The 24160-nt window shown below is 35.5% G+C and overlaps 1 protein-coding gene and 1 long non-coding RNA gene across 6 annotated transcripts in view; one reads left to right on the top strand and one right to left on the bottom strand.

The window, feature by feature from the left end:
- LOC110214856 (amine oxidase [flavin-containing] B) overlaps nt 1-24160 on the bottom strand; it is a 137019-nt gene that overhangs the window by 51000 nt on the left and 61859 nt on the right. For all 5 annotated transcript variants that reach the window (XM_078146575.1, XM_078146576.1, XM_078146577.1 and 2 more), the window contains 2 exons: nt 21083-21177; nt 18741-18878 (listed from right to left, as the gene is read on the bottom strand). In XM_078146575.1, the coding sequence (XP_078002701.1) occupies nt 18741-18878; nt 21083-21175 (231 nt within the window). In that variant the 5' untranslated portion in view covers nt 21176-21177. The remainder of the gene's footprint in view (nt 1-18740; nt 18879-21082; nt 21178-24160) is intronic.
- Nucleotides 932-22550, top strand: LOC110214858 (uncharacterized). The gene is made up of 3 exons (XR_002326379.2): nt 932-1028; nt 1595-1656; nt 22374-22550. It is a non-coding gene; the product is annotated as an uncharacterized LOC110214858 (long non-coding RNA).

The raw sequence follows: 24160 nt of genomic DNA, 5'->3' as shown, positions 1-24160 counted from the left end.
AGAGTCATTGAATTTACTTTTTTTTTTCTGGGAATGGAGCAGGGAATTTAGAAGACTGCTTATGAATAGGCTGCTATGGCTAGGACATTGACCAACACCACATGGGTATTTTGTCTTCTACTAGAAGCTAAATGGGAGCAGCTGGGTGGTGCAAGGGATAGAGTGCAGGGAGTCTCATCTTCCCGCATTCAAATCTGGCTTCAGACACTTACTAGCTGTGTGACCCTGGGCAAGTCACTTCCCTCTGTTTACCTCAGTTTCCTTATCTGTAAAATGAGCTGCAGAATGAAATGGAAAACCACTCTGATATGTCTGCCAAGAAAACCCCAAATGGGATCATGAAGAGTCAGACATGACTGAAATGACTGAACAACAAAAAGAGGATAAATGGCTGGAAAAATTCAGACATAGACTTAGCTTCAGGTCCACTCTTCCTTGTTCCATAGGAATGTGTCTCTGTGCAGAAGGTATAACGTGAATATATGCACTACCAGGGCTGGAGGTGGGAAGAAGAGAAAATGATACTCCTGAATATCAGAGAACACAGGAAAATCCAGTGGCATAGGAGAAATTCCAAGTCACCAGAAAACATTCTGCAAAGTAACTACCACTCCCAGAAAGGTTTAAGACATTGAGAGTTTGACCCCTTTGGGGGATATGGAAGGAAGTTGGTAGGAAGATGGGGTCTGTCCTTTTATAGGGCTTGTGAACTGAGGAGACAACTTGGTTGGCAATTATGACTAAAGTGAAACCCCATTGTGATGTTTTACAAATAATCAGAAGCTGAATACTTCATAACAGAAAAAACCTTGTGAGGGCAATATATTTAAAATTCCAAACAAAACACTTTTCAGACAGTTCCTTTGACTTTAGCTAGACATTTGATGATTCTTTGTAATGGAGGAAATCACCATTATTCAAAACACTTCTGCCTCCTACTTGTTCTTCTGTTCCTGCTCTCAGCCACACCAGTCTTGGTATGACCCATTCTCTTGAATGCAGTTTCTTGGCTAAAGCTCCTGAAGCTGGTATGATCTTTGGACTATTACCTTTTGCCCTTTTGATTCCTAGAACTTGATCTTTCAGCACACTCAATCCTACCTCCCACGGAGTTTATCTACCCTCTCTCTTATTAATCACTCATTAAGCTTGTCAGATGCCAGTACCTTTCTGTTTCCTTCCATTGGAAAGGAAACTATAAAAATAAAATAAAAAAAAGAAATAATGAGGTCCTTTATGTGAGTAAAAGGTCAAATGAGTGTAAAATGATCCATGATTTAAAAAAGGAATAAAATCTCATACTTGTTTAGTATCCATAACCATTTTTCTCCTTGGTTAGTGTATTAAAGAAGCTCATTGCTTAGTAAAATTTATAAAAGTAATTAAGATTTTCAAATGGGTAAGAAAAACATCGCATACAGAAAAGCATTATTATATTCATATAATCTCCATGCCTCAATGAGTCAATTTATTACCAAATAGGATAGAGAGGCAATATTTAGCTCCTAGAGATTTATATATGTAGTAGGCTTACCATTCCTTCCATTTTATCATTACGCTTTCCACAGAAATGCTCTTTTACCGTTCTTTACAGTTTCCTGAATATGCATTTTTGAAGATGGCAATTCAGAATAAGGGGAGGAAAGTCAGGTTTTGGTAAGAGATCTACACAAATACCACGAAGTTTAGGAATTTTCTATGGATTTCATTTATCTCTACTTATATGTGTTATTCTTGGTCATCCAAATAGCCAATCGGTCAACCATGAATCATTTATTGATCTTTCATTGTGTTGGTGGGAAACAGCATGTACACATATAGTAATATATAAAATATATAAAAATATAAGATAATTTAAGGGAGTAGGAATTAGCAGCTGAGGGAAATCAGGAGAAGCCTCATCTAGGAGGTGTTAGGCACCTAAGCTTCCAAGGCAGTTAAGGATTCTGAGAGATGGAGGTGAATTGGGAGTGCATTTTAGACTTGGGGGAAAGACTAGGACAATGACATGAAAGGTGAAATGTCCATAGGCCATTTGAAATCAAGGCTCTCTTTTACTGACTGGACTTTTGGTTTCTCTGAACTATGATCAAAAAGCAATTTGGAATCATACACACAAAGTTACTAAACAGTGCATTCCCTTTGATCTAGTTGGGTTAATACAGCTAGGCTTACAACGTGACTAATGTGGAATTATGTTTAATATGACTGGACATGTGTAGCCTATATCAAATTTCAAGCCACATTTGGGAGGAGAGAGAGGAGGGAGAAAAAAATTTGGAACTCAAAATCTTGTGAAAGTGAAAGTTGAAAACTATCTTTGCATGTAATTGGAAAAAAATACTATTAAGTGGGAAAAAATACTGCTAGGCTTATACCCAAAAGTATAAAAAGAAATAGGTAAAGGTTTTATATGTACAACAATATTTATAGCAGCTTCAGGTGTGTGAGTATGTGTGTGTGTTTGTGTATGTGTGTGTGTGTAGTAAAAAACAGGAAACTAAACGGATGCCCATCAATTAAGGGATGGCTAAATAAGTTTTAATACATGAATATGATGGAGTGCTATTATACTGTAAGAAGTGGAACAATGATTTCAAACACACATACAAAGACTTAACACGAACTGATGTCGAGAGACGAGCTGAATCGGAAGAACAATTTATACCATAACATCAACATTACAAAAACAAACAATTTTGAAGACTTAAAAAAACTGATGAAGAGTAAAATAAGCAGAACCTGCAGAATGGTTTACATAATAGCAACAAAGCTATAAAGACAAACCACTTTGAAAGATGTAAGAACTATGATTTTTATTGATGACCAACCATGATTCCGAAGGATCAGAGACAAAACATACTGTTCACCTCCTAAAAGAGAGGTGACAGCTTATGGTACAGAATAAGACATATATAATTGTTACAGTCAATGAGGGGATTTGTTTCCATTTTTTTTTTTGTCCAATGACGTGGAGAGATGGGAGAGAGAGAACACAAAAGTCTTTTAATTTAGAATAAAAAAAAATAGGTTGGGATGGTTCTAAAGATGTGGAATGCTACATGCACTTTCATTTGAGATCACTGTTTTGCTCATTTTGCATAATTGATTTACTTTGTTACAAGATATTTCCCACACAGTTGGGGGAGGGAAGAAATCTGTAAATGTTTGTACTATAGAAGCCAAACTTTAAAATAATGATTTATGCCCCTAAAAGATCCCTAATAAATCATGAGATAAGTGTAGACATGTCTAAAGGAACATATCGCATAAATATGTGTAACTGAGTAGTTCGTCTAGGAAGACTATAATATTGATGAAACTGATGTCACATCTGGCTCCTTGAGTGGTCCAATTAGCTTTGCTTGCTTCCATGGCTAGAGACATGCCCATCAACTGGGGAATAACTAAACAAGTGGCATATGATTTTGGTATCATACTGTCGTGCTATAAGAAATAACAAGCAGGGTGGTTTCAGAAAAACTTGGGAAGACCTAAATGAACTGAAGCAAAGTATTACTGTTACACAGTAACAGCAACATTGAAAGGATGATCAATTGTAAAAGACTTAGCTATTCTGATCAAGACAACACTTCTTCACATTGGTCTTAGCCCTCAGGAACTACCAATACTTTTTTATAAGCCTTATTTATTTTAGTATTTGAAGTCAGCTATTTTCTCTCTCCTCACCCCAAAAGACTTTAATTTGCATTTCCTAACAACTTATTTAGCTACATAAAAATTGCTGCAAAATTCCTTTTTAGAAAGAATTACTGGCTGTCAAGATAAATCCTTCAGAACTGTCTTCAAGAATTCTTTACTTTTATGGTTGGAGGTCACCTTATTTGAAATTTCTGAGATTATTAGAGGAAAACACAGTTTTGACTTAACCTTAGAGTCTAAGATCACATATTCCCCAAACTTCAATGTATTCTAAGAGGACCAAAAACCTTAAGCTTTTTATTCTGTAGAGTTAAAAAAAAAGTTAGATTAATACATTAGTATATGATCCTAGTTGAGGTTCTTTCAAGATTCTATTTAAAAAAATCTGTGATAGTCAAAAAAACCTTTTTTTTGGAAGAGGGGTGTGTGACTAGATGCTATTAGAGCTGAATGTCTCCTCTGCTTACTCGTTTCTGAAAATTTATGGTAACTTCCACGTCCCAAGTTTGACCAGTGAAGGCTTTCCAAGGTTAATCTCTGTAGTCTTCTTGTCTATGTCACCAGAAATGTGCTTGGGAAAGAAACTGTCACCTCTCTCTAAGACCCACAGTCCTCATCTGAATCAGTGTGGAGAGGATGAAGGACCCTTCATTAAAAATAATGAGTGTCATGGAACCTGGTGGAACTAAGGGTAGTCTCTTACAGAACCATCCCCTTTTTTTCCCTCCTTCTCCAGTGGCCTGACAACCCTTGAACTTAACATTCTAACAACCTCCTTGATTCTTCTTTGTTTGACCATGCTGCCACTCCTGGGCATGAAAGTATTATAGGATCACAGATCCACAGCTGGTAGGGACTTCAAGAGACCATCAAGTCAAACCCTCTCATTTTACAGATAAGGAAACTAAGTTTCAAATCAGGTCTTAAGACTTCTCTTATGTGAATGCATTGTAGAAAAGTCCTATGGCCTTAACATTACTGGTCTGGAAGACTTTTGGGAAAATACTCCCAAACCTCAAAATCAGGTAGCTAGGTAGCACAGTGGATAGATCATGGGACTTACAGCTAGGAAAACACTGAGTTCAAATCCTGCATCACTATATGATGGTAGGTAAGTCACTTACCCTTTATTTACTTCAGTTTTCTCATCTGGGGACGATAACAGCATCTACCTCTCAGGGTTGTTGTAAGGATAAAATGAGATAATATGTATAAAGTGCTTTGTAAACTTTACTGTACTCTATACCATTTAACTATTTACCGAAAGAGACAATGTCATGTAGTTTACTCAGTTAATAAAGGCACTGTAGTGTTGCTACAGAGGAGAAATAGAGATAATTGTTTGCTTCATATGTGTGCATATCTATCTCTCCATATGTATGTATGTATGTATGTATGTATGTATGTATGTATCTACCTGTCTATCTATATCTATAAAACCATTTCAAAGCCTGCAAAATGTTCATATATACATCAATTGACTTTCTTGATAATGCTTCGTAATTAGTAGAAAGGAAACTAAAAATGACAATTTAGTTTCCTCTGAAACCATCAAGCAACAGATTGAGACTTAATTTAACTACATTTACTGGAGTGCCTTAAAATATAATGCCTCAAACATGAATGATTGCTTATTAATGCAATAGTTAAACAAGAATCATACTTTAAATCCATATTTTGGATTTTTCTCAGTTCAGGACTTTCATACACTCTGTATTTCTTTCTTTTCATTAAGCATACTGTCAACTTGCTACTCCTTTCCACAAACACCACAAAGACTGACTATTAATGCTTTCTACAAATATCACAAAGCCTCATATGCAACCAATGGGAATTCATTTGACTGAATATTCCCTTGCTGACAAAGGGATCAACCAGAAATCCAGAGTATCTTGCCATGCCAGAACCATTGGATGGCTGAGAATTTATACTCAGAAAAACAATTTAAAATTGTGAAGAAAAAAAAAGTCTTTAGCTCTTCTCAGTAATGCAAGGATCTAAGACAACTCCAAAAGGCTTATGATGGAAAATGCTATCCACATCCAGAAAAAGAACTATGGAGTCTGAATGCAGATGGAAGCATATTATTTGTTCTCTCTCTCTCTCTCTCTCTCTCTCTCTCTCTCTCTCTCTCTCTCTCTGTTTCTTCTTTCTCTTAGTTTCTCACATTGGTTCTAATTCTTCTTCACAACATGACTAATGTAAAAATAGGTTTAATATGAATGTATACGTATAGCCTATATCAGATTGCGCACCATCTAGAGAGAGGGGGAGAAAATTTAGAACTCAAAACCTTATGGAAGTGAATGTTGAAAACTAAAAATTAATTAATTAATTAAAAAAATAAAGAACAAAAGTTTTTCTTTTGTCATAGTAGGTGCACATCTGTTCTAAGGATTTTTAAAACAATTTCTGAATCCTAAGTCCTGTGACAATCATGACCTAATGTCTTCAGTCGTTGCCAAACACTCTGGCTAACCCGCAACAACTGTAATGTCTCCTAATCTGAATTAGTTATACTCCTAACACAGGTATCCAGAGATCAAGTGCTCTCTTCTTCTTTCAAAGATATTATCTGAATATATTTGATGTCCCTGATACATAGGATAAACACTCTTGTGAATCTGCTTTGATGGAGTAAAGCGGTTAATTGATTTGGGAGGAGAGGGCAAACCCAAGAACCAAAGGGATTAAAATAATCTCTTTAATGCATCCATCCTGATTTTTTTCTTAAAATACTTACTGAGTTTTCTCCAAGAGCTAACAACAATTTTTTGGGGGGAGGGGGGAAATCATCATATAGTCTTAAAAAAATTAACCAGTGCTGTAATTTTACTGGTAAGAACATTACCTGCTCTGCAACTTTTAGGCTTAGAGAGCTGCCTAGGTCATTGAGGTACAATCTCTCTGCCTACGGTCACAGAGCCAGTTGTGAGAGGTAGGACTTGAACCTAGGTCTTCTTGTCTGTCAGAATTGCTTTTGATCCATTGTATTTGTTGTTGTTGTTCAGTTATTCAGTCATGACTCTGCATGACCCTGTGTACCATACTGTCTATGGGGTTTTCTTGGCAAGGATACTGGAGTGGACTGCCATTTCCTTCTCTACCGGATTAAAGCAAACTGGTTAAGTGATTTGACCAATGTCAAACAGCTAGTGAGTGTCTGAGGCCAGATTTGAACTCAGGTCTTCTGTTATATTACTAATCTTTAAAGTGGCGGCTATGACCTGACCCTAAGGGGTATATAGTGAAACAGTTAAGGAGTAGGAAGATGGGTTACATACCATCTTCCCTGCAATAAAGCCTTTGCCGGTCCTCCTTAATGCTACTGTGTTCTTGTGAAGATTATCTTCAATGCATCCTGCCTGTATCTCATTTATACATAGTTGTTTTTATGTTGTCTCTGTTAGATTATGAGCTCCTTGTGGAGCTGGGACTGCTTTTTGCCTTTATTTATGCACTTAGCACAGTGCATGACACATAACAGAAGTATAACATATGCTTACTGATTTGTTTCCAGCACAGACATAGCTTATCCCCTTATCCTCTCAAATTTCCCTTTTTCCTCCCTACCCACTCCCTCCATTGTGTAAACTCCTTCCACTGTACAAGTTCTCAACCTCACTTCTTTTGCTTCAAGTACCAAAAGTTCAGGGCGGTTACAACCTAATCACAACCTGTGTGCCCTTCTTACCTCCCTTAGTAGCTGTGAAGGTACTATTAGGAGATCTCCCACCTCCCCACCTAGCATGCCCATGCCCAACCTCCCAGAACACCCAAGGCTACAAAAAGCACCACTGTGTCGGGCTCTGGGTTTCAGGAGTTGGCACAATAGGGGCCTTGATACTACATTCTTTTTCATTTTGGGAAGGACAGTGTACCGCATAGAATAAGCAGATTTGGGATGGGTTGGTATATGCATTACACATCTCATTATATTTTTCATTGCCCACAAATTCAGTCTTCTTCCACATTGCCCTATTATTGTGAAGGTTACCACTGTCCTTGTAATCACCCAGGTGATTCCATTTCAAACACTGTGTTGCTAACTAAAGTGGCCTATCTGCTGTTCCCTGATTATGGCATTCCATCTCCTTCTTCCATGCTTCTGTTCAGCTTGTCCTAATGGCTGGAATGCTTTACCTGCCCTTCTCTCCTCCCTTTTTCTTGGCTCCTTTCATAGTTCTTCCTTTTGTTAGTTCCCTCTTCACCTTCATAGGATGACACTACTTTATATGTGCCCTTTATTTCTTTAACTCTGTACATGTTCTCCTAAAATGTTAGACTTCTTGAGGGCGGTGACATTTTTGCTTTCATAACTCCAGCACTTAGCAGAGTGCTTTGCCCATGGTACTTAAATGATTTGAATTGAATTAAATTGTAAGTTAACAAGGAAACTCCTTTCTCCGACACAAATTGTAACCTACGAAAAATTGCTGTGGCTATAAGTCACCATATCACCCTATGACTGACCTGGTGATAAGCTTCTCTGGATATAGGCTAGTTCTTAAGTAACTTCCACCATCAAGCATATAGGAAAAATCTCTCCAGCCTTTCTTCCTCGGACTACTAGATAAATTAATGCCAAGGAGAAAGGAAAGTAGAATTATTGCTCCTTGTTCAAAGATATTTGTCTTCAACGTTTAAAGGCTGCCTCACTAAATAGAAAAGTATTCTCCAATCTCAGGCAGCTAAGTGGAGCCATGGATAGAGTGCCAGGCCTAGAATCAGGAAGATTCATCTTCCTGAGTTCAAATTTGGCATCAGATACTTAATAGCTGTGTGACCCTGGGCAAGTCACTTAACCCTGTTTGCCTTAGCATCTCATTTATAAAATGAGCTGCAGAAGGAAATGGAAAACCACCCCAATATTTTTATTTATTAATTTTTTATTAATTTATTTTTAGTTTTCAACATTCACTTTCATAAGATTTTGAGTTTTAAATTTTCTCCCCCTCTCTCTCCACCTCCCTCCCCAAGATGGTGCGCAATCTGATACAGGCTCTACATATACATTCCTATTAAACATATTTTCACATTAGTCATGTTATAAAGAAGAATTAGAACCAATAGGAGGAACCACAAGAAAGAAGAAACAAAACAGAAGGAAAAAAAAAGAGCAAATAGTATGCTTTGATCTGCATTCAAATGTTATAGTTCTGTCTCTGGATGTGGATAGCATTTTCCATCATGAGACTTTTGGAGATGTCTTAGATCTACCAAAGTTAGTCATTCCACAACATGGCTCTTACTGTGTACAATGTTCTCCTGGTTTTGCTCACTTTACTCGGCATCAGTCCATACATGTCTTTCCAGGTTTTTCTGAAGTCTGCTTGCTTATCATTTCTTATAGCACAATAGTATTACATTACATTCATATACTACAACTTTATCAGCCATTTCCCAATTGATGGGCATCCTCTCAATTTCCAATTCTTTGCCACCACAGAAAGAACTGCTATAAATACTTTTATACGTGTGGGTCCTTTTCCCATTTTTTTAATGATCTCTTTGGGATATAGTCCTAGAAATGGTATTGCTGGATCAAAGGGTATGCACATTTTTGTAGCCCTGTGGGCATAGTTCCAAATTGCTCTCCAAAATGGTTGGATCAGTTCACAACTCCACCAACAATGTATTAATGTTCCAATTTTCTCACATCTTCTCCAACATTTATCATTTTCCTGTTTTGTCACATTAGCTAACCTGATATGTGTGATGTGGTACCTCAAAGTTGTTTTGATTTGCATTTCTCTAATCAATAGTGATTTAGAGCATTTTTCATATGACTATAGATAGCTTTAATTTCATCATCTGAAAACTACCTGTTCATATCCTTTGACCATTTATCCATTGGGAATGACTTGTATTCTTATAAATTTGACTTAGTTCTCTATTTTAGAAATGACACCTTTATCAGAGACACTAGTTGTAAAAATTCTTTCCCAGTTTTCTGCTTGCCTCATAATCTTGGTTGCATTGGCTTTGTTTGTGCAAAACGTTTTCAATTTAATGTAATCATTTTGCATTTCATAACGTTCTCTATCTCGTTTGGTCATAAATTCTTCTGTTCTCCATAAATCTGACAGGTAAACTATTCTTTGCTCTCCCAGTTTGCTTACAGTATCAGCCTTTATATCTAAATTGTGTATCCATTTTGAATTTATTTTGGTATAGGGTGTAAGATTTTGGTCTATGCCTAGTTTTTACCGTACTCTTTTTCCAGTTTTCCCAGCATTTTTTGTCAAATAGTGAGTTCTTGTCCCAGAAGCTGGGGTCTTTGGGTTTATCAAACACTAGATTACTATAGTCATTGACTACTGTGTCTTGTGCACCTAATCTATTCCACTAATCCACCACTCTATTTCTTAGCTAATACCAAACAGTTTTGGAAATTCCTGCCTTATAATACAATTTAAGATCTGGTATGGCTAGGCCACCTTCCCCTGCATTTCTTTTCATTAGTTCCCCTTGATATTCTGGACTATCTTTTTTTGTCCTTCCAGATGAATCTTGTTATTATTTTTTCTAACTCTATAAAATAATTTTTAGTAGTTTGGTATGGCACTGAATAAATAAACAAATTTAGGTAGAATTGTCATTTTTATTATATTAACTCGGCATACCCATGAGCAACTGACGTTTTTCCAATTATTTAGATCTGACTTTATTTGTGTGAAATGTGTTTTGTAATTGTGTTCATATAATTCCTGGGTTTGTTTCAGCAGGTAGATTCCTAAATGTTATATAATGTCTACAGTAAGTTTAAATGGGATTTCTCTTTCTATCTCTTGCTGTTGGGCTTTGTTGGTAATATATAGAAATGCCAATGATTTGTGTGGGTTTATTTTATATCCTGCAACTTTGCTAAAGTTGTTTATTATTTTGAGTAGTTTTTTACTTGATTCTCTAGGATTCTCTAAGTATAACACCATATCATCTGCAAAGAGTGATAGCTTTCTTTCTTCTTTGCCTCTTCTAATACCTTCAATTTCTCACTCCAGTATTCTTTGCCAAGAAAACCCCAAATGGGGTTACAAGGCGTCAGACATGACTGAAAAATGACTAAACAACTACTGAACTAGGTGTCAATTTACTCATTTGTAAAATGGTGACAATACCTGTAATGCCTACCTTTTAGAACTTTTTTGAAGGTTAAATGAGTAACTAGATACAAAACGCTTTGTAAACCCTAAAGTCATATCTCAAAGGTTTCCAAACAAGGTTCTCACACTTCTTAGAGTATGTGTAGCTGGTCAAGAGGATTACGTATTTGACTTTGTTCTGATAAATGTTTAACAACTTTATGATTCCAAATATGTTTTACATTCTACACAAAATTTTCTTCATAAAAGATGAACATATGAATATATATAAACTATGTATACAACTATTTTTTACTTAATTCTTATGTACATATGAATGGTAAATTATAAAATTTCTTCCCTTTTATACTGAATGCAGGGCAAGTTTACTGAAATTCAAGGGTACAGAGACTACAAAGGTTTGGGAACTTCTGTATTTTGTCCCTATCAGTCACTAACATTATTATTTAACCCAATTGATTAATAAAGGTTCTAATCCAAGGCTCGTAAGCATTGGAATGACATCCAAGTTGGCTTTATAATTGCATGGGACTTTTTCTATTTTGTGTGCCATTGAATCTCTGATGTTTTCTTATAATTGGTGACAATCAAATTTGGCACAAACCTTTTTTTTCTTTTTTCCTTTTCTTTTTTTTTTTCAAACTCATGATTTAAATGTCATCAATCTGGGGTCCCTGGTTAAAATTTCAAAAAAATCCTCTTTAATCACTGCCTCTCTTTCCTTTGGCACACCATACCCTAAAATACAAAGGTTATTTGCTCAGCATTTACTCCTCTGGTAGCACTATTGAGAAACTCTAGCAGTTCTGCACAAAGCTTAAACAGAAGGACAAAACCGATTTTCTACAATTAGTTTTGCAATAGCCCAGTGAAGCTGAATTTTCCCTTCTTTTGTCCTCTAGCATAATCTCCAAATCACCTCCTACCCCATTCTATTCATTAATACTTTTATCTGTACATGTTAGCTGTGCTTATTTCTCCTGTTCAGCACGAAATTCTTTCCAGGGAGTTACCAAATCTTATCTAGTAGAGTCCTTGTGGGCAGGGACTGATCTGTTTTCCATTCTTACCTCCTTAACACCCAGCGTAATGCTTTGAATATAGCAGGTAGTTGAACTGAATCAAACTGAGTTGAATTGAATTTTTAAGATGGTTCCCAAATAAAACATTGAATTCTATGAACAATCAATAAGTATTTACAGACTCATCCAGAAGGACTACTACAAATTCAGTCATGGTGGATGATTTTAACCAATTAGTCTACATAGTGAATTTGTATGCACATCATGAAGTCCTAATGGATTTCATCCATCATTTTTCAGAATTACTTGAATTTAAGATATATCATATATTAATTCAATCTGTGTTTGAAGGGGAAACATTATTTTTCTGAAATATTTGTCATTGCCAGAAAATGTGGGGATAGTGTGGTGGTGAGGGGAATCATTAAGCCCATCTCAGAAATTTCTAGACTCTTAAATGTGTCAGACAGGTTTCCTGGTGCCAGATTAGCTCTAAATAGTATGTGTGAAGCTCATGTGAATCAGGAGGCTGTTCCTGTGTGAAACAAAAGCATTTTCCTATGGATTTCAACCATCATAAGCAAAAAACCAAAACAAAACAAACTATGATTACAAGCAAGCACAATGTGAACTTTGATCCAGGCATAACAGGACTGGGGATTGGAGTCTGTCTCAAATTTCTTGGTAATGCTTAATTTTTTTAACCAGTCCTGAGGCTCTAATATAGAAGATTGGGATGTTTCCATATTTTGTCTTGCAAATTTAGTTATTTAAATATTTTCTTTCCCAACTTGTCTATTCCAATTCTATCTCCATTCTTTAAATGTAAGAAAAGCTTTGGACTCTATTAACTCTTTGGCAAAATTCAGTGCCCTGGAATTACAATTATTCTCTCTACCCACCCCAATTGTTCTTCCATTTCTCGACTTTATAGCATCCTTAAATAAAATGTTTTCAAGCAGATTTCAAGTTTGTGGCTATTATTAAAGGACAGTCCTTATTGCTCTTTACTCTTATAGAATTTGGCTAGCAGTCGCAACAACAGCAAGCAGAATTTGCTTCATAGGTTACTCTGCTCCATCTCTTACATTTACTAGCTGTGTGACTTGAGCAAGTCATCTGATCTCTCCTAGCCTCAGTTTCCTCATTTGTAAAATAAGGATGATAATAGCATTGACTTCAATGGGTTGTTGTGAATATCAAATAGGTTAACATATGTAAAGCACTTTGTAGATCTTAAAGGGCTATGTAAAGCTATTATTATTATAATTATCTCTGTGCTTCTTCAATATAGATCACCCATTTTTTTTGTTTTGTTTTTTGTTTTGTTTTGTTGTGTTTTTAGGCAATTGGGGTTAAGTGACTTGCCCAGGGTCACACATCTAGTAACTATCAAGTGTTTGGTCTGAGGCCAGATTTGAACTCAGGTCCTCCTGACTTCAGGTGCTCTATCCACTGCACCACCTAGCTGCCCCCCATTTTGATAAATGGGGCAGCTAGATAGCACAGTAAATAGAGTGCCAGGCATGGAGTCAGGAAGATCTGAGTTCAAATCTAGCCTCAGACATTCCCTACCTGTGTGACCCTGGGCACATCATTTCACCCTGTTTGCCCCAGTTTCCTCATCTGTAAAATGAGCTGGAGAGGGAGATGACAAACCACTCCAGTATCTTTGCCAAGAAAACCTCAAGTGGGGTCATGAAGAGTCAGAGATGACTGAAACAACTGAATAGCAACAACAACCCACCTAACTCCACGTCTAACACTTACTTCTCTCACTATGCCATGTTGTCTACCGTGTTGGAAAAACTAGAATTTTTTTTGACAGATGGTATTCAATGCTATTGCAACATGAGGAGAATGGCGTGTGGGCAGAGAGGTGGTGTTGTGATATCAGTGATTGAAATGATGCAGAAGTGTAAGAAACTGCTTTCTCACAACATGCTATGTTTTCTCTCATCCACTGACTCATGCCACTATATGTAAATGGTATAGTTTTAAGGTCCTAATAGTCTCCACACAAGAACAGAAAGTTCTTAGAGTGTTATAAAGAAGTCCACAGCCAAAGTCTGTGACATCCACAATGGGAGACAAAATGCTTAAATGACAATTTTGTCAAAAAAGATCTCAAAGTTTTGGTGCACTGAAAGTCAAGTCAGTAAATGTTTACATGCCAACTCTGTGCCAGGCACTGTGCCAAGTAAACACTGTGGCACTGCGACTTCAATAAGAATTAATATTGTGACACAGGCTTCACACATAAGTACTTAATAAATGCTTTTTCATTCATTCATGACAGCCCAAAAGCTGATGCTATCTGAGTTTGCATTAATAAAATTTCAGTGAAGAGAATGATATAGGCAATTATTCTGCTCTCTTTTCCTCTCAGACCACATGTAGAGTACTGTGTTCAATTCTGGGAACTAAATTTAGGAAGGATATTGACAAGATGGAAAGTTTTCAGAGGAAGGAGACCAATCTGGTGTGAAGACTGGAAAACATGTTGTTGAAGGAAGTAGAAATCTTAAGCCTAGAAAAGAAAAATTTAGAGTTATGAGAACTGGCTTCAGGCGTGTAAAAGACTGTTATGTGGGAAAGGCATTAGACTTGTTCTGCTCAACTTCAAAAGACAAAACTGGAAATAACTGGTGAAAATTGCAAACTGGCAGATTTGGATTCTAATAAGGACAAATTTCTTAACAATTTGAGTTATGCAAAAACGGAATGGGCTGCCGCAGGTGGTAGTGGGCTCCCTCTTCAGAGTAGGCTTTCAAGTGAAGGCTGGAAAATTACGTGTTAGGAATATTGTAAAAGAGATTCTTGGTCACGTATAGGTTAGACTAGATGGCCCTGGACATCCCATCTAACCCTGAGAGTATAATTATGTGAAAGTTCAGCAAATTATCAGTCACTAGAGACAGGGCACAAACCAATACTATTGATTATCTTGTTGATTTTGGAGCTAAACTATTCCCATCACTTGACAAATTGTAAACAGATCTCTCTTTGTGCCTAAGGGAGTTTATGCTTACCTACATTAAGTTTTGGTTTCAAACATATAAATCTTCTTAAACAAAGGAATTTCCTTCGTCAATGACCTAGTTCCTACCGATTACCAGAGTCCACCAAAACAACTAGATGAAAGCCAAATCACAACGTTCCTTAAAATTTGTCTTTTCTTTTAATTAGATCAATCCAAGAAGAAAAAGGAAAGCAATTTTACCTTAGTAAACTGCTATACTGTAAACTGTGCTAACTGCAATTTCTGAATTTTTTAAATTTTATTTTTAATTTATGAAAACAAGCATTTCCATAACAGAATAATAATAAAAAATGACTGCACATGAAACTGCCAGTCCACTAAGTAAAACTTGCTATTCCTTTTAAATATATAATAAAGTTATCATGTAAATTTCTTTTTTTCCCTTCCCTCCCTCCCCCTCACCCTAGAGATGGCTATCATTAGACACAAAGAGGTATATATATGTAAAATTATTCTATACATACTTCTATTTATCAGTTCTTTCTCTGGATGCAGATAGCATCTTTTTTTTTTTTACCACTACTAGATCTATTAACAAATATAATTAAGGAAAAAGGAAAAGAACCTATATGTTCTAAACTGTTTATAGCAGCTCTCTTTGTGGTGGCAAAGAACTGGAAATTGCAGGGATTCCCAATAATTGGGAATGACTGATGTTTTCTGAACGAGATTCAGTCTCAACAGATCATATTGTTCAGCAGTAACAAATGAATCATTGGCATCAGAAAAGTGAGGAAAACACCTTCTGGATTATAGTGCTTCAAGCGAAAATCATTGTTTAACCAGACTGAAAATTAAATCTTAATTAAGCTGTGATGTTTTATTCATGAACAAAGTTCTAAAAAACTACATGTTAACCAGAGTGGGATATACAGCAATACTAAAAATGAATGATACCCTGGAGAATCATAAATAGTTCCAAAAGAGATCTTGTCAGACAACTGAGGGGAGTATATGTTCATCACAGGGACAGTTAATTTATTTAAAATTTTTTAGGGACAAGAGAAAAGATGGCTAATGTCTTAGGAGGTGATCTCAGTAGCACAATACAGTAAGTCAGCAGATGGTACAAAGTTACGTGTGTGGTATTTAGTCTTGTGGGAAGAATTCTTTTAGCTGGATAATTTTCCAATGATGAGTTGCCTTATAATTTCCCCTTCTTGGGTGCCTTCCATTCTCTTTATGAAACATCCAGGTAGTAAAGTGCATAGAATGCTCGGCCTGGAGTCAGGAAGACCTGAGTTCAAATATGGCCTCAGATACTTGGCAAATCATTTAACCTCTGCCTGCTTCAGTTAATTTTAAAATGGGGATAATAATAGCACCTATAGTAGAGTTGTTGTAAGGATCAAATGAGATAATATTTCTAAAGTGGAGGGCTCATGGTAGGAGGTTAATAAATCTTGCCTAATTTTTCTCTTAAGGCGCTGTGGTAGCATTTCCCACTGAAAGAGCCCCAACTTCCTGATACACCAGTTTTCCATTAAATTCCTTACTAAAACATGCAATATAGCCTTAAAGCTGTAGGAACTTAGTAGTTTGAATTCTTGTTACATATAGAAATTTTCAAATATTTCTTGTTAAAAATAGTAAATTACTTATGTCAGATGCAAAATACTCCCCAATTAAGAGATGAAGAAGCTGTCACTAAAGTTAAATCAACATTTCTCAAAGTGTGATCTGGATAGGTACCTTTATGAGTCCCTGAGACTCTTTCAAGGGATCTGTGAAGTCAAGATTGTTTTCATAAAAATATTAAGATATTTTAATTTTTAACATGGTAAATATTGAGAGATATAATCTGCATTAACAAAAGTTCTTTGCGGTGCCTAGTAATTTTTAAAAGATCAAAACATTTGAAGACTGCTGTATCAAATCACTATTTAGCATGGGAGGTGGGCCAGTGGAGGGGAGGAAGAGATAGCAGATTTTATTGCTGTCTTTGTTTCTTAAACATATTCCTTGTTGCTGAATTTATTCATGAAGCATTTTAAATTTCAGAAAGCAAGACATATATGTGTGTGGATATATGTGGATATATATACACACGCACACATATATATGTATATATAAATCTTTCTACAAATATTTGCACGAAACCATCACAGATGGTTCTCAGTTAACAGCCAAGTTATTTAGAAGAGAATACAGGGCAGAAAGACAGGGGCAGTTTCTACAAAGCAGTGGCCCAACTTCTTCCATATAAACAGACCTGGATTTTCTACTACAGCTGTCAGGTGAAGGAGAACTTGGAAGCTCTCAAGTCTTGTGACTAATTCCAGAAATGAATCCTGCTAACAGAAATGTATTTGGAACATAAATCAAGAAAGAGAGAAATGAACCCCAGAACTCCAGACCAAATGCTCAATTTTGAAAGCTATTACAAACATAAGATATTTATTATCATAAAGCCTTCTATGGAAAAGATCTATCAGGCCTCAAAATAGATAATAGTTAAACTAATATTTAGAAATCTTTGGAGTCAAACTGTCCGAAGAAATTGTTCTTTTGTAACTGAGGTTAAAAAACTAAAATGAAAACCGGAACACTCACCTAAGCTTCAAATTTCCTCGCTTAGAGGTCAGAAAATGTCAGGGCTATGGAAGAGTTATGAGTCCAAAGAGCTCTTTCAACTTGATAGTAGCAGAACAATGAACAGGGGCCAGGTGCACCATGTTGTTTACATCATAGCCCTGGTACCCATCTTAACTCCCTTCACAATGCCTGGTAGAATTGCAATATCACTGCTGAGGTTGGTTACTATAATCAATTTTCCACCCATCAACAGTACTAAGTTGCACTAAGAAAAAGATCAATCTAATGCATAGCTTTTACAAATAACAAAGTTAAAGGAACAAGGTCACTTGCAAATTCATTGACTTGTGCCAAGAATATGTAATCTATGATCACCTCTTTTTTATAGATAATGTTCTAGAAAAACATCCAGGGTAAGGCAAAAGCCTATTAAAAATTTGTAAAATAGGCGTAAATTATAATCAAATCTAAACAAGGAGACTTAAAAAACAGCGTGGGCAGTTAATTTTATCTTTTTAGTGGGAAGTAGTGATTGGTGTTCAGTGAATCTCATAATTCATATACCCAATTCTTAACCATACATCTATAGCAGAAAGGGATCTTGATTGTCATATGGCCCTACACTTCCATTTTTCAGATGAAGAAACTGAATATCATAAAGTGTCAGAGGAGAATTTGAATTTAGGCCTTCTTCTGACTGTCTGACTCTTCCTATTGTACTAAAATGTTCAATAATTTTAAAAAATGATAATTATGTCTTGCTGCTGGATAAACCCAGAAGCAGAGTTGATGTGTTCATGAAAATCTAAATTTGATATGGAAACAAGATATTTGTTTAAAAATTAAGAAGTATTTACCCTATAACACCATTAATAGTTGGTTTTTATTTCCTATCATACTAAATTGTTTCTTATGCATGTTCTGATATTTGGTCTACTTGCTATTATCACCCACTAAACATGGTGATATTTAACATAATCTCTCAGATCTCTTTGAAATATAATTTCTTGGGCAAAGTATTGTGATACTTTCAGTCAGCTTTTAAAAAAATCACAAGATACAACATAGCTTACAGTATAAAACTGAAAGAAATCAACAAATTAAATCTCAAACATATTTCTGAGATTTTTCAACTATTATTTGGTTAAACAACACTTTCATTAAGTAGGCAATGACCCTAAGTTAATGCCTTCTCTTTATAGGGTCAAGACCCCACATAATTCCCACTAAGGAATATGAATGAAATTAAATTTTAAAATGTACGTAAGTGATAGAGATAGAGAAAAATACAAGGGAATATCATATGGCCCTTGTAAGTAGAAACATCTGTGTAGAAGGTTTAGCATCTCTCAGATGTGAGTCTGAGCTTACCTTGACGTGGTGGATGAGACGCTCTACTTCATTCACTTTATAGGTCTCTAATCCCAGCTCTTTAGCTAACCTTAATATCCGATTCTGGGTTGGCCCAACATAAGATCCTCCAAGGTCTACATATTTAACATTTTTATTCTGGTTTTCCAATAAAAAAGAGAAAAAAAGATATATTATTGAAAATAATAAATAGAGAAAACTAATCAGCATGCTGAGATTTAATACTTTACCCTACCTATTGCCTTGAGTGCATATTTGAAACACTTTGGGTTAATATGCCTACTTCCTCGGATTATATTTATTTGAAAATTTACAATATCATCAAATATTGTTATTGTTTGCTTTTCTTAACTAACAACAAATGGTCTCTCTCTCTTCATATGTAAATAAAATACATAACTATTTAAACGTACAATGTAAAGGCACAAATGTTTATACATGTACATAAAATATTATTACAAAATCTAAAAATACATGTACATGTGTTACATATAATATAATTACACAAACACATATGAGAAAAGCTGTTATCCTATTTAGACAACCAATATCTGGATAAAAAGAATCACATGGTCTATAACATTTACTCTTTTTTGGGGTGGGGCAGCTATACACTGAATCTGGATTACTGAGTTTTAAAATAAGACATGAAATGTTATGAATTCTCTCCATTCACTTCTTCAGCCTTGTTTAGATAAAGTACCTAGTCATTTGGATGCCCAAGAGAAAAGCAAGGGATAAAATTAAAATTCAAACCACTCAGTATAGTTTGCTAGTCTATCATTTGGAAAGTCACAGGTGGACAGGGAAGGTACAATTAGAGTTTAACTTGTTAAAAATCTCCACATCCTTAACAATTTGAAATTTGATAACTGTTTTGACTCAGCTACTAAAGAAATAACCTTCTATGAATTAGAGCTGATCAACAACATTAAGGTATGGTATGCTTCCTCTTTAAGTATTATTCAAGAAGAAGTTGGGGGACCATTTGGCTGAGCTGCTGTAAAAGAGTTTTCAGCAATTAGATGGAGAAAGTTGGACTAAAATATGCTCTAAATTCTTCATTTATTCAACAAATATACATATACATATATATACACATGTGTGTATGCATACATATCCTCATACATATTGGTGAGGCAATTGGGGTTAAGTGACTTGCCCAGCGTCACACAGCTAGTGAGTATCATGTTTCAGAGGCCAAATTTGAACTCAGGTCCTTTTGACTCAGGGCCTGTACTCTATCCACTGTGCCACCTAGCTGCCCCGTCAACAAATATTTGTTAAGACATCTACTATGTGCAAAGCACTGTATTACGTGCAATGAGGAATGCAAATATGTATAAACATGTTCTTGTCTTCAATAAGCTTATGATACAATAGACATGATTTTAAAATGTATAGAAACAGCTGAAATAAAAAGCAAAATGACATTAATGCAATAAAAAGGTATAAAAAGTTCTATGAGACTTCAGAAGAGGAAGGTATTGCTTTTGACTAGGAAATTAAGAAAATGCTTGAAAACAAACTCATTCCAAGCAGGGATTGATTCATTCTTTGTACTTGTATTCTCCGTGCTTAACACAATGTGGGCACATAGTAAGCACTTAATACATAATTGATGATCTATTGACAGAGAAGTTATCATATGAAGTGCATTTGAAAATTGGCAGAACTTTGATGGACAGAAATGCAACTCAGGCATGGGAAATGCAATATCTATTATATGTCAGATAAGTGATCTAAACTAAGGACTATATGAATTCAGAGGAAGAAGGGCCCACTTATAGTTGCTGTGTTGAGGGGGGTATCATGGAAGTTAATATTTAGACTAGGTACAATAAATGGTGTGCTTTAGCTAGGGCAAGAGTTTCATAAGCAGAAATTACAGGCATTCATAGTAGAGAGAATAAACTAAGTAAAGATATGGAAGTGGGAAAGCACAATACCATATTTAGGAAATAATGAGGAGTACAGGTTGGCTGGGGCATAGTGTTGATAAGATAGGTTGGAAGCAAATTGTGGAGGGAATTGAATGCTAAACTAAAGGGCTTGAATTTTACTAGGTCGTAAATGGAAAGGCAAGAAAGGTTGTTGAGCAGGTAAACATCATGATCAGAGACAGACTTTTCAAATACGCATTCTTGCTTGAATTATTGGAAGCTCTAGAACTACTTCAATCTCTAAAGAACTAACAAATCTTGGGCAGAAATCATTGGAGATACTAACTAACCAAAAAAAAAAATGAAAATGCTGCTATAACCCTCTGATTTTTTTTATGTAAGGGAGTGGGAAAGGGAAGTTATTTTCTAATTTGCCCATCTCAAGTTCTGATTACTTACTCTTACAGTAAAAGTTCTTCCACCTACTCGATCCCGGGCCTCCAGCACTACAACACTCTGTCCAGATTCATGAAGCAATTTGGCTGCTGCCATACCTGAATGAGAAAGGAGAGCAGAATCATCAGATTCCAATATTCTAAAAGCCTCCACTTACTCTAGAATGCATTGTCATAGTTTCCAGATCCTTTCTGTATCATACTAACTAGTGAAACCTCCTAAGTACATGAGACTAAGTGAACCATCCACTAAGTGAATGGATATTTCTAATAAGAAAAAAGCACAGAAAACATTTCACATCTGGTAAAAAGTCAATTGTACAATCCTAGGTCTGACTATATAAAGTAAAGCTTAGCTGAACCCATGGTGATTGTTCCAAGAAATGTGTTGACCACACCTGGGGCAATATACAAAACTAGTTAATGATTATGTTAATATATGTATATTACTTATATATATTAACACAAAATATATAAATAATATTTACATGGATGTTATGTGTATATTATTTATATAGTCTATATAAATGAATAACATAGTATATAAATATATGAGTTATAAACTATAAGAAGTATATATTATTTTATATATTACATTAATATTACCTCTATACAATAGAGACACAAAATTATTTGATTATACTCTGTGTGTGTGTGTGTGTGTGTGTGTGTGTGTGTGTGTGTGTGTGTGTACACAAAAGCCCAGGAAGTCTGGGTCTTTGCCACCATAAGAGCACATAGGACCTGTTATTAGGTTGATATTTTTGTAAAATACAAATAGACAATACCATAATAAGTAAGTATGTAAAGAAAAATACTCCACAGCCCATATCACATTGCTTAAAATAATAATCTATGTTAAAGCTTTCACTGTGACCAACTAAATTCTTCTTCCTTGACTTGTGGAGTTTATTCTCATGAGGAACACTGACTTTCTCATTCTTCATACTCTTGGATGAGATTTCTAAGGCAAGCCTTTATTAATAAATTTTATTATTTAATGAAATACATTTTATTTAATTTGTAAATTTGATTAATAGTCCTATGATATAGAAAAGCACATCTTGAAAAAAATGCTATGAAAAGGCTTAACCAAAGTAGCCTGCTGACAATAGGTCCCAAATCATCTTACTATAGTGAGAAAAGGCAACTGAAAGAACTTTCATTTATTTTTGCTACTGTACAATGAAATGAAATGATGATAAGTTGTTCATTAGACTAATAAATAAAAAATAGTTGGGCAAAAAATTTGTTAGTTTTAGCTAAAGAAAATGACCTCTGATTGTCTTTTGTAGGAAGTACAATTTGAAGAATCTGAGACACAGTAGTATGAAAAACCATTTAACAAGAGAAAAAAAACATCTAAGGTATTCCCATTGGAAAACATTTCTACTTTCATCATTGATCTCACCACCTAACTTCATGCTTCCTCACTATGAAGAACAGCAATTAAAACAGGAACTTTTCAATTTCTTTTGCTGTACTTGTTTCTAATTCACATTTTGGTTTTTTATCTTTATCTGGTAGTTAGCTAATACTCCAATTTAGTGTAAAATTAGAGGACTTTTCAAAGTTATAATGAAAACATTAGTTAGCTAACTAGTTCCAGTAGCTTTTTATTCATTGTTTTTAACAAAGCAAATGTTTTTAGAGATGCACAGTTTTCCTTTTGGAAACAGGTCTGATTTGGCTCTTGTTTTCCTATTTACTTGAGCATTCTATTCACTCTGTCCTTGGGTGTTAGACCCTTTAAAAAAAAAATTAAAGTCTAGAATCCATTATAGGGAACTGAGTGCCGAAAAGAACATCTGAACTACACCCTCCACAGCACCTGTGGAGGTTGAAAGTGCAAAAATGAAAATGAGTATGTGAACGAAAAAATTTAGGAGATAGGTAGCTGGAAAATTGGCCCAGGGCTTACCAATTTCATCCCTCTGAGTTAAGGCTCTTAAAATTTAAACACTTTGATTCAGAAATGGTAAATAATTCACTGAAGTTCTACATATTGCATTCTCAGTTGAGCAAATAAAATGACATGAATACGCAATGGCGTAACTCTGTCACTAATAAACTCTCTCTTTTTGGCAATAGTAACATAGAGGATAAGCCCAGAATACCCTCCTAGCTGCTCTTTAAAATAATGTTATTCTGAATTTGAAAAACAGGAACTGAGCATTTCTATGTACAAAGAAGAACAATAACGAAAAAAGATTACATATGAAACAATAAATCACCAGTATGTCTAGGTTATTTCTTCTTTAAAAGTTTATGATAAACAATCTATTAGTCTCAAAAATGTATATGACGTAGATCCATTTTCAAACATGTCCAATGTGTGGATTTGTTTTGATTGTGCTTGAGTGCTATGCCAGGATTTTTTTTTGTTTGTTTGTTTTTTTTGTTTTAGGCAATTGGGGTTAAGTGACTTGCCCAGGGTCACACAGCTAGTAAGTGTCAAATGTTTGGTCTGAGGCTGGATTTGAACTCAGGTCCTCCTGACTTCAGGGCCAGCACTCTATCCACTGCGCCACCTAGCTGCCCCATGCCAGGGTTTTTTAAAAAGGGAGAGATAAGGGAGGGAGTATAGAGGGGTTCTTGATTTTATGCCCCCTCCAAAAAAAAAAAAGAACAAAAGAAAGAATTTTCAGTGAAGCATTTAAAAGCGTACCTAGAAGAGAAAAGATATTCAGAGGAAAACAAAAGTGAGCATCTGGAGTCAGGAAGACCTGAGTTTAAATCTGGCCTTAGACACTTACTACCTGTGTGACCCTGGGCAAGTCACCTAATCCTACTTGCCTCAGTTTCTTCATCTGTAAAATGAACTAGAGAAGAAAGTGGCAAATCACTTCTGCATCTCTGCCAAGAAAACTCCAAACGGGATCATGAAGAGTTGGACATGACTGAAAAATGGCGCATCAACAGCAGTACATCATCAACTGCCTTTTTGGATATTTTGAAATGCATGTCCAATGGGCATCTCATACAAGTGCAAAACACAATTTATTATCTTTCCTCCAAAAACCTACCCATCTTCAACACTTCTCTATTACTACTGAGGATATCATGATCTTTTCAGACAATT

This window comes from Phascolarctos cinereus, unplaced genomic scaffold, assembly GCF_003287225.1.
Source record: "Phascolarctos cinereus isolate Bilbo 61053 unplaced genomic scaffold, phaCin_HiC Scaffold_726;HRSCAF=1367, whole genome shotgun sequence".
Taxonomy (NCBI): Eukaryota; Metazoa; Chordata; class Mammalia; order Diprotodontia; family Phascolarctidae; genus Phascolarctos; species Phascolarctos cinereus.
This window is presented reverse-complemented; position numbering and strand designations above follow the sequence as displayed.